Genomic DNA, 12173 nt, shown 5'->3' on the forward strand with positions numbered 1-12173 from the left:
TAAAGTCTGGATTAGTAACAAAATATTACAAGTTTGGATATTTAACATTTGAAGGATTAGAGTAAAGAAGCTGTATTGAGCGGGAATTTCAAAAAATAAGTTGCATCCTTGATAACATGATTATATAATAGCTTATACTGATCTTCACACGATGTGTACTTATTCAAAAAAATCAAATGCACACTTTTTACGCAAATCGCGTCGAAAAAAAATCGCTTTTCAGCCCATCCCTATTTGGTTGTGACGTTGCATTAACAAACCCTTGCCCTTTCATTCCAAAGCATTTTTTCTCTTCTTCTTCACCCAATAAAATGTAAATATACGTTCCTGGAGGCGCCGAGTCATAGCAAAAATTGGCATACGTTTGAAAACAAGTTATAATCATTATGTTCGTGAGAACAAATTATTATTGCTGTTTTACGTTGAGAAAATATGCAAAAAATACTGCTCCTTACACATTAGAACATTTAGCTTAATTACTGTTGTTTTGTGGAGAAATAATTAACTAATTGAAAGAAAGCAGTGATACTGTTGTTAAACGTTTACCATCATAATCACACAGCTGACATAATGAAACAGTAGATCTGATCTTTCATCTAATCTCCATATTGTCTTATCTCCGGGGTGGGCTACAGAAATTACTGGGTCGTATTGTCAGTCAAAAGAATAAGTCTGTAAATCCAGAATTCCGCAGACGCAATTAGAAATTCTAAAGATATATATTTTATGTACTGTGACTAAAAACAGATCTGGTGCGCCTGTGATATATAACAGACTCTGGTATATACCGGATTCAAGCGCTTGGAATTTTTTTAAGTTTAATTTATATATTTTGTAACCATGGTGATCCTAAACCTTATTTTAGTCACCATATTATATATACTATACACTAAATGCGTGCAAACATGCAAAAGTTTGCGTATTTTTGTCGTGCGCTCCAAATGCGCAGAACAAATGCACCAGATCTGTACTGAGAAACATCGTATATCATATTTTCAAACATAATCTATGCAAGTATGTCATTACTGAGATGTTTGGATCAAGAGAATTTCATTTAATATTTTGTAGTCGAATAAATCTGCACGAACTTTGAGAGTGAAATAATGAAAAAATATCCTTACTGAACCTTCTAATGTCCCCCTTAATATTTCGGTAATATAAACATAAACTTGAATATAATCTTATGAAGCTTCTCACACTTTTAGATAAATATGCTCTTAATAAAATATTTTTTAAAAACTCAAATAGTTCAAAGACAATATTTCATTCGTTCGTTTTACCTCTACCAATTCTCAAAAATCACAAAAATATGGAAGAATGTTTTCTTACATTCAACAAGCAAATGTAAAGAGGTTAGTAAACGGCTTGATTGTGCCTTCCTGCCAGAATGGCATACCTAATGTCATAATTGCCCGAGAGCCATCATGAAGCCAAATGTGTCATTTTGGTTAGAGAGCACTAAACAGCTGTTTATTGGCCTTTTTGTTATATATCTTTGCTTCATATTTATTGCGTGAACGAAGTGATGGCTGAACGAGTACATTACAATCATGAAAGTTCTCTTACACTGAAATCAAGAAGGACAAACGCCCCATCTTCTTCTAAAAATATACACAGGAAAAATGTTGACGAAAAATAAAAGCCTTTAAAGCAGTGTAGCAAGGACATTTCTCATATGAGCCGCGCCATGAGAAAACTAACATAGTGCATTTGCGACCAGCATGGATCCAGACCAGTCTGGTCAGGATTCATGCTGTTCGCTAACGGTTTTACTAATTGCAATAAGGTTTGAAAGTGAACAGTATGGATCCTGACCAGACTGCACGGATGCGCAGGCTGGTTTGGATTCATGCTGGTCGCAAATGTACTATGTTGGTTTTCTCATGGTACGGTTCAATTTTCTAACTTTGACTATGTTGGAGTGCAATATTTTCATGCTTTTGTTAAGCTTGCCTGCGTATGAAAATTGCTTTAGATGTAACATCTCGCATTATATTTTTAAATTTATAAAGTAACATGGACAGATATCGATAGAGAAACATATCATAACAAGTCCAGCTCTAATTCTTTTTATTTCAGATATATGAAAATCTTAACAAAAGACATTCTATCTTCACATGATATAGTGTATTTTTTGGAAAAGCATTGGTTTACTGTAGGCGTACATTTATTAGCGCGGCAAAAATTTCTAATTTTAGCGCAGTCCTAGATGAGGCTCTCTGAGATTTACGGAATTTCACGAAGATTTTCGGAAATAAACTTAACCGTCGGCAGTTTTTATGTAATGTGTTTCTGCTGTAATAATACGTTATACTGATTATGAAATCAACTTTTTTTCACTGTTAGCAGGCTAAAGAAAGTACGATTGATTTGAAATTATTTGCTTAAGTGTTATACCGTAAATCTCTCGAAAATGCGATAATTGGTCAGTGAACGTATTGTAAATACTAGTTACTACTAGTAAATATCTGATGATTGATTAAAGTCTAATAAAATTCAGTTTTCATTTGTCATTCATGACAGGGTGGCGCCTTACAGGCCTAATGGACACAATCGAAAAAATCCGTTAGCTAAAAACTTTAAAACAATTATGACTTTAAGATAGTGTGCCGTGATGATACTTGTATTTTTTCAATGATACTTTCAACTGTGATGTAGCTTTATGTTTACGTACAGTATATAAAGTATAATATTGCCTACGTAACTGTATTGTCTTCTTGTAATTCATTATAATAATCTGCGTGTTTTATATTCTCTATACTAGTTATTATTGCTGAAATAAAACGAGATTGTCACACATTTTAATCATTGAATCCCCTTTGTTCTACATGCATTGTGTCTTAATACAAACGTTCACACCTTTCCGTAAATGAGCGACTGCAACAACGGACATGCCCGAAGGTGACACGGAAATCGATAACAACTTAATCAAATGAGAAAAAAACACAAACTACAAGCTTAAATATTTTATTTTGCATGATCATATATTTAAAATAATAATATGAACAATAAACAGGAATATCATACGAACCTTAAAAAATTAGCAAGCAGTGTAACTAGTGCAAACTCTCAAGAGTATTTACTTGCAGAAGTTCGAAGAAAACATCATCGAATGAAAATGTACATGAAAATGCTTGGACAAATTAATGCGCGGACATGAATTAGCGCACGTTCAATAGCGCTAAAAGCGCTGTTATTAGTACACCGCTAAAATAAGTAAGCCTACAGTATTCTTGGCAAATCAGCTTGCTTGCTGTAAACGACATAACGATCAAAATATATAAATTAATAATTCTATAGACAAACTGTTTAAGCAGTTACCCAAAGGAGGTACACAATCTGGCAGTTTATGACAGCTGGTATTAGCTGCTTGGCTGATTAAGGCAATGAGTGCTTAATATAGATAGCTGCTAAGGTAGGCTTTAACTGTATGTCTGAGGTCCTAAAACAGAATGAGACAGAATTGCTTTTCCCGCCAAATTGTTAGTTTTGGGCTCTCTTCCTTTTAGATTACAGCAACCAAATAATCAAATAACACCGTTTCATGATTACATAAAAAAGTCTGTATTTTCGACCTCTAATTAGTATCAATTTCTTCTAAATCTAGAGTGTGCGCCCCTGTGGTCTACTGAAATAACTCTGTTATTCTGAAATGCTTTATTGTCACGAACTGTATAATTTGTCTGCGAAGAAGGCGCAGACTGTAAGACATTCTTGAGATGTGAGTATACGTATAGTTATAACATAGTTACGTAAGTGCGTTCTAAATGTGTAAAAGTCAATATTTGTAGGATTCCTATGTTGGATGAGACTAAACTATCTGGAGGTTAGAGTGAGTGCTTTTTACTGTTTTAGTAGACGCGATGAACTGTATGAAATTATAAGAATGAACCCTAACCCTTACCCTAACCCTGATGGTCTCTTTTCTTAAGGTGACATATATAGCGTCTGGAAATTTACTACAGGTTTGAAGCGTTTTTTATGAAATTTAGTAAACATATAATACTATAGGTATTTCTCAATCTCTAAGCATATAAAGCAAAATTGATTATAAGACATTACTGCCATTAAATGCGGATTTTTTATTTTCATTTACGAAATAATTTATAGCAGAACCGTGACGTGAAATTATTTCGAACGACGTATTACCGTCCGAGTGTATAAACAGTGTTCAAACGCGGTTTTGTTGCAAATTATTTCGGTTCTAATAAGTCTTTTATTGTAAAAGTTTGATCAAATATGATAGGACCGTTCCTATGCACATGCGTGCACCAAGTGACAGGACGTCACGCTCTTTTGTTTATACATGCAAGGACCGGAAACATGCTATTAATTGAAATATTTGAAAGCGTTACTTCTCGATTCATACATAAAGCTAAATATCACGTCGGCGTGACGTCAACATAATATCGTTGTGGTGTGTAAGCAACAATTCAAGACCGTTTCTAAATATAAAATTTCATAAAGTGGTTTACTTCACTTTTATATTTCTTTCCTTCTGCCTTCATGTTTCTGTATCGTCTTGAGGTAACTGTTCAGTAAGTGTTTTGGTGATGTAGTTAAGCAAACAGTATATTATAAGAGCTAGTAAAGCAGGTGAATTTCTTTAGACAATTACCACGGGGTAAAATATCATACCAACCATTACGTCACTTTTTCTTTCTTTTTTCTTCTTCTTCTTCTTCTTCTTTTTAAATTATGTTGTTTGTAGTTTTATTTGTTACCTTAACTGCAAAAAATGGTAAATATATCATAGGTATGGGTACAAGACATCGAAAGATTTAATTAATGTATCTTATGTACATTAACTGATTAATTAATTGATTGATTTTAAGGAGGTATATTCTCTAATCCATCATTTATTAAGAACACGATGAAATGGACAGGTTTATTTCCTTCAGCCTTATTAAATTAATGTTAGTAATTACTGCATGGGGGAGTTATTCGTTTCAGTAAGCTTTTCACATAAACGCGTTAAACGTTTAGGATACAAAATAAGTTATTATTCTGATACTATAGATTCTAACTTAAATCAATCTGGATTACGTTGACAAAACAGGACTTGAAATTGTTCTTTTCTTTATTTTCTATTACAGTTCCATTAATATTTTGAAAATTAGCTACATGAAGATGCTTTTCATAGCAATATAAATGTGATCTAAATTGACATTTTAGCTGGAGCGCATACCAATTCATTTTTGCAATGACATTTTAGCTGGAGCGCATACCAATTCATTTTTGCAATGACATTTTAGCTGGAGCGCATAGCAATTCATTTTTACAATGACATTTTATGCATCATATGCACGCATGCTGCACATGCGGTGCTTTTTATAATGTGTAAATGCTAGATCTGTTGAATATTTATGACGTGACAAGATAGAAAATTTATAACACGATGAGAAGTTATTTTCATGTTTTATGGATTTTATGTCTGATGCAACTGATATGCACGTGCCAGGCAAGGAAACATCTCAAAAAAGCACGAGACAAAATACAAAAATCACATGCAGAAGAAGATAAACTATCAGCACGTGTTTCCCTGTCTTTAAATGATGTAGTGCACAAAATATGTCTGCCTTCCGGATCTAACATATTGGTTTACAGATATCAAAATGACTCTCATATATTCATAGGATTTGATGACGTAAAACAGGATAGAGTCTATTCAATGTCATGGAAAATTAACGAAGGTAATCCAGGTATGACATTTCAGTCAGTAAATAACGATCATAATTTGATTTCTGAACCTTTGTAGTTGTTGGACGTTTCTAGGACTACTTCAGTATGGCTTTCACCTGTGCGAAATTACATGTATTTTACAATTAAAAGACATGTAAGTGGAAAACCTCCAGAAATACTGCTTCAATTTACAAATGTAAAACATTCACGTTTCCGAAATACAGCTGTAAAAATTTAACAGGTGTAAGTTATAGCTGTAAAACTGTCATTTCTCAAAAATACAGCTGTACATATTTTAGAGGGAAATATGTTTTTAGTATTATCAGTCATCCTAAATGTATTTTGAATGGACATATCGTCAAGTCAGAGAGCCACCATATTTTATAGATATTGCAATTTTAATTGTTTAAATATCTGATCTAGTTGTAAACAGACATGAACATGTATAAGCACATATATTAATTACTTATAACATACTTGAAGCTGATAAGCTCAAAAGAAATAATAAGTAAATATGTTTTCATGACACTATATTTTTATGAAAAAGATATAATGCATTGTTTACCTTTGTAACTCTTGATTTGTTCAATTTCTGTATTGTAAACATATTCCATAATGTTCTTTATTTACTAGGTAAATTGTTTTGCCTTTTTCTAGAAGTTGCTACACATTTTACAGTTCTTTTTGTACATCTGCTTTCGTCCCCTAAAATACTAGTAATGTCCCCCTTTCAATACCTGTGACATTTCTATAGCTGTTACTTTTAGGCATATTTACAGCTGTAAGTTTTTACAGCTGTATCTTATTTGCATCAAAGCTGTTATGTTCAGTCTACAGCTGTAACGTCAATTGTTGTTACATTTATATAAAATTTACAGAAATGAAATAACAATGACAGTGACAGCAATGTAGAATAAAAAAACTAGGTATTTTACAGCTGTAAAATGCCGTACAGGTATTACAATAAAATTGGTTTTCTTTGAACTTATAAAAACTAGCAATTGTATAAATAATTAATGACAACCGAGTTAAATCAGTGGTGTAAATAAAGATTGATAAACGAGGTTGTTACATCAGTAAATTCAAATCAAGATAAATATCGAAATGTATATTATTGCCTTTGTTCTTTATATCAAACTATTTTACAAGTAATTGCACAATAATATCTGTATGAATGAATGTGTTTTTCAGAAGCGTTAACTAGCAATAGCCGGAATAGGTTCAAGGCGCTTCCTGCATCCCAGGTCCGGAAACACGTGAAAACTGAGCATTTACTGGCGGCAGCTGATGAAAGTAAGAAACTAAATTCACTGAAAGTAATTGATTTGAACCTGCTTTTAACAGTATATCTGACATATTTAAAACCTGTTTTTAATATAAAGTACAAATGTAATACCAAAAACTGGTGCTGTTTGGCCAGCAACCGATGGATATGCATGCTTACATTAGATAGTCTTTGGTCTTCGGGCTGTTACACTCTTCTACTCGCGATCATTACGTAATGTAGAGGTGCAACCAGTTTTCAATATCTTATAATGGCAGTTAGTAATATGTAGAAATTTATACAATTTTGTAGCAAAAAATGTAGCATGGTCTGCACTGTTCGCCATCCAGTCAGTATCTTTTTGGTAAGTACCCCTTTTAACAGTTAATGGTACTGTCCAAATTGAAAGATGGACAAGTTCATTATAGTAATTTAGCAGGGTAGGGGTTGAAAGAATACAAAATGACAAAGATCCGACATGAGTAGACATGTTTCCAGTTCACAGCCTCCCAAAACAGAACCTCACATTAGCTTGTTGAAAAAAGACAGACCATGTAAACACACAGACAAGTTTTACAAAATAAACACATTAATAGTCACAGAGAGCGTGTCTTATTTACAACCGCTGGGTTTAATTATTATCAGATGAGGAAGGCCTAAAATGTTCTCGTTTACGGAAAAGGAAAATACAATGCTTCCGATGCAAATGAAAGGCTGAAAACAAAAACTTTGAGATCTTTAAATCTGTGTCAAAATATGATAAACAAATAACTGAACGAAACTGCTATGAAATTATGTCAGATTTTGTAAAATATCACATACCGGTAGGTAAATTTCACTAAGACATCAACTCTCAATACAATGTACAAACTTTGTAATTAGTGTAACGTCGTACAGTATGGCCATAACATTATATTTTGTCTAAAATTTCCCTTTTATTCAGACTTGCAGAACAAATTCCGTGAGCGTATTACCACTTGCAGTCAGTCAAGGATTACCACAAGGGCATGCGTAATACAGTCGTTTGCTGTTCTGGCAAGGAAAATGAAGGAAGTTTCTTTTGGAGAGACCTGTAATACATAATACCACATACAAACGTACGCTGCTTTTCAGACCTGTGATTCCAAGTGAATATATGGAGATCTTTCTAAATTAAAATCTTTGATCATATTGGTTTTTTCCCCACTGAACTGTATTGAAATATTAGTAAAGTAGAAACATATTATACGTTGCTTTCAAAAGTGTTCATTCAAAATCACATACAGTTTTCACATTTATCATACTTATCGTATGAAACTTATCTAGAAACTAAAGTTGTCTCTTTATCTGTCTTTTTTTTCTTTCCAGTGCAATAAATCAGTACGTGGTTTACAAACAACTTATGTTTATTTGGCATCTTACGTAAAGGTTCACAGCCTTTGTGTCTGTGCCGTTTCCCTCTCCGAAAAGTTGCTGATTCTAGCATCAAGGTAATTGATGTATATTTCCATCGTTTTATTTACTTTTTATTGCCTTTGAAACATTTAGAAGTAAACATCAAATTTCATTTTCACGGAAGAATTTACCAAGCTAACAGGCGAGACATTGCAAAAGGAACAGATGTGAAACATATATTAAATCAGAACAATGTTTTGTCTTTCAACATCTGCTGTATAAAATATATATTGCTGACAAAGATTCACATTTGCATACATGTTACGTTGAAAATTTTCAATTTGTAAATGACACATACGCGAGCATTATTTATCAATGCGTTCTGGGTTACCTGTACATTCTATATAAATAATAACAATATGCATTAACGTGTAACTATTCCGCATTAACAAAAATGTTGACCTTTTATCCCAAAATCATGTTATTTGATATGTTGAATGTTCTTAGATTTCCGCTACCTATACTATCGTCGTGGAAACCTTTTGGATTGAAGCATCTGGTGCATTGTCATTCAGTATTCTCCATCAAACAACTATAACCAAAGACAATCAAAAATAAATTTAGTTGTTTATGCGACCTTTAGCTGTCAAAGTATGAGTGCAAGTTGTGTATTTCTTATGACCAGTCTTTTTTCTTATGACCAATACATAAACTTGAATGTTATCTGAGTATTGTTGTTTCCAAACAGAGCATGTCGGCAATGATAAAAAGTAGTACTTTGAATTAGTTTTTCAAATACACGTTTTTTTTTAATTTTCTCTACAAATAACGTAGACATCTCGCACGAGTTCCTGTGGAGGTTACAGCCGAACGCAATGCGCTCTTACAGGCACTCAGACATAACAATAGTTGGCACTGATCTAATATCTATCAATCATATATCATATTGTTGTTGCAGTTGTTTTTACGTTGGAAAAATACAAGAAAAAAACTATTTTCAGAGAATTATTCAAAACCAACCGTTAGAATTATCTCAGATCTCAACTTAGAAGTTTACCTTGATATTTTGATATTGCCATTGTAAAATATTATTAAAGGAGTGTGTAACTTTTTGTCGTACAAATTAGAAACGTAGAAAAAACGTGTATTGTAACAATAAGGACCTTAGATTCCAAGGTTCGGCCTTGGAAAAGTTGACTAGTTTTTTCATTGCGAAAACCAGCCGCCTGCTAAACGTGAAAACAAACGTTTTCATTTATGATTTTTATACGTACTCTTTGTACATAAGACAAATTCTTACAGTCCCTTTCAAACGATTTTCGATTTGCCTGTGCAGTGATCCTGTAAGAAATTACGTAAACCGCTTCCCAAATTCCATCGTAATTTTTATGATTCTCGAAAACTGTAAATAGCTACTTCAAATATTCATAGAAATGTCTGCTTTATTCATATTCTGTAACATGTACCTATTTTCTTTATTACGTTCTTTAGTTTTTACAATTTAGTTGTCGTTGTCCATTTTTATTTTTCCATGATATATTGGCAATCTTAAAGAAGCTGCTCTGCTTTTCGCTTCTCTTATAATTTTGTAGTAATATGAAAATTTCTTTAATTCCCTACAATTGAAGTACAAAACTGCTTTACTATGATTATGATAAAACTATTCAATATGCAATTTAATCCTATTTCTTAAGTTAAAATTAGCAAGTTTTTAATTTTGTGCTCGCATAAGTTTATGGTTAGACTAAATTTTCAGTTAACACTGACATTCCCACATAATTTTGCACTTTTTTGTATTTTTCCTTTTCCTTGTTGCCTGTACTGCAAAAACCAAATATGAGCTTGTTCTAGAGTTAGAAACAAACAACTGTTTGCATTTCATACATTGATTTTATAACATAAACGCCCGTCGTTCATATGACTGGAAAATTGTTGAAAAAGACGTTAAACCCGAACACACATTATAACATAAACGCAACCGACAATTATCTTAAGGTTCATTTTCCAATGCATCAATTATTTTCAGCACGATAAAATTGACAGTTTTATTTCCTTCTTACACATTAAATTATGTAACAGTATAAATGCATGCAGGACATTGAACAAAACTATAAATGAGGCGCACCATTAGAAAACCAACATAGTGCATAGTGCATAGTGCACGAGCATGAATCCAGACCAGACCTGCAGATGCGCAGGCTTGTCTGGATCCAAGCTGGTCGCAAATGCACTATATTGGTTTTCTAATGGTGCGGCTCAAATTTTATATATACTCAATGATAAATCGTATAATCAAATTTCATGGGAACTTAAAGACCTTTCTCCATAAAACTAATCCAACTGTTCATTCCGCTTCATACAGAAGATCCACATTTATCACAATTATCGTAGAAACTACAGTTTTTCTGTTATATTTGTTCTTACAAATGCAATAAATCTCTATGATGTTCACATAAAACTCATTTTATTAGGATATTTTAATAAAAAGTGATAATTAAAATATCATGGGTTCATAAAACTTATGTAACAGTCTAAAATGTTATAGATTCTAACATCAAGGTACTTGTGGCATATTTGTAATGTTTTATATAAATGTTATTGCCTCTGAAGTTTGGTGGTATCTAACAGACATCAAACTACATTTTCACAAATAGCATTTGCCAATGTAACAGGTGAGAGATTACATAAACAACAGATGTGAAACATATTTGTAAACTGTAAAATTAAATCAGAACAATGTTTCGGCGTACAATAAATAAACGCTGACAAAGATGCATATTTGAAAACATGTTTCGTTGAAAATAATCTGTTTTTAAATATGTAAGTGCGCATTATTTATTATATATTGTGGTTAGGTGATTTCTATAAATGAGTAACATTTTCTGAATTTAAATAATCAATGCCCTTGCGTTGTTTATCGTTTGATTTTCCACAGTTAAGATGTGCATGATTTGATAATAATCCTCAAGGTTAAATATTCAGGCATCTGGAAGATAAAAAATAGTCATGGAACATCAGACGATTAACCACCAGATGGTCTTGTTGACTTTCACTCAAAGTGCCCATTAAACATTATGATAATTATACTTAATTTCTGTCAATCGAGTAGTAATGAACCTGGCGTCATGTGGCTATTTGATTTCAAAATTGACGTTATAATGTTCATATCAATCAGCGCGTCAATCGTTGTTTATCGCAGAATAAACAATGACTGACATCCTTCTCTGTTTCAGTGGTAACAGACAAGCCATGTTAGAACTGTAGATAAAAAAGCAGAGCAGAGAGAACAGAAAGTTTTATTTTACACTTACGCATTATGCTCCTGGTCCATGTGCAATTAAATCCAAGGTCAACAATACAGTCATCTGTGTAGTAAATTATACATTCTATAACGTACTAATAAGCTTTGATAACGTGGCAGTTGAGTCCAATAAGTCCAGGGGTGTTCAAAGATAATCCATCATAGATCCATTGTATAGCAAATACTGGATTTACCTGTATTGGAAAATTAACAGTGTCGATTGTATTGAGGTCAACTGCCACATTATCAAAGTTTATTAGTAGTAAAGAAGGTATTGTTATGTATACATCTGTACTTTATTGATAACTCATTGTTTGCTGACCAAGGTTTGAGACACCATGTCAATTAGTTGTTATATTCTATGGTGTTCCAGAATGTTCTACCATAATACTAACCTAGTTTTGAGGCATGTCAATAAGTTGTTTATATTCTACGGTGTTCCAGAATATTCTATCGCAGTACTGATAAACAGGGTGTGACAATTATTTTTCTAAAAGTCTGGATTGTTCTTTGTTTTTCCAGAATCTTCTTTTGATTCTTGGTGGTACTTGA

General features: G+C 32.7%; 1 protein-coding gene across 2 annotated transcripts; it reads left to right on the top strand.

The window, feature by feature from the left end:
* Nucleotides 1–4615: 4615 nt before the first annotated feature.
* Nucleotides 4616–11690, top strand: LOC128545835 (uncharacterized). Of its 2 annotated transcripts, XR_008366399.1 has the most exons (5): nt 4616–5702; nt 6874–6975; nt 7890–8043; nt 8294–8415; nt 11554–11690. XR_008366399.1 is itself a non-coding variant. In XM_045315556.2 (3 exons), the coding sequence occupies exons 1-3, from the start codon at nt 5399–5401 to the stop codon at nt 8027–8029; spliced, it is 546 nt and encodes a 181-aa protein (XP_045171491.2). In that variant the 5' UTR covers nt 4618–5398; the 3' UTR covers nt 8030–8287. The 2 variants fall into 2 exon arrangements, 1 of the variants encoding a protein (XP_045171491.2); XM_045315556.2 differs by lacking the exons at nt 8294–8415; nt 11554–11690 and having other exon boundaries at nt 4618–5702; nt 7890–8287.
* Nucleotides 11691–12173: the final 483 nt, after the last annotated feature.

Source organism: Mercenaria mercenaria, chromosome 12 (genome assembly GCF_021730395.1).
Source record: "Mercenaria mercenaria strain notata chromosome 12, MADL_Memer_1, whole genome shotgun sequence".
Lineage (NCBI taxonomy): Eukaryota > Metazoa > Mollusca > Bivalvia > Venerida > Veneridae > Mercenaria > Mercenaria mercenaria.

Bases quoted from the DNA above. Each gene is read 5' to 3' on its own strand.
- LOC128545835 (XM_045315556.2), top strand. From the start codon at position 5,399: ATGAGAAGTTATTTTCATGTTTTATGGATTTTATGTCTGATGCAACTG. The intron at 5,703-6,873 runs GTATGACATTTC...TGTGTTTTTCAG, and splicing joins AATTAACGAAGGTAATCCAG to AAGCGTTAACTAGCAATAGC. The intron at 6,976-7,889 runs GTAAGAAACTAA...CCTTTTATTCAG, and splicing joins ACTGGCGGCAGCTGATGAAA to ACTTGCAGAACAAATTCCGT.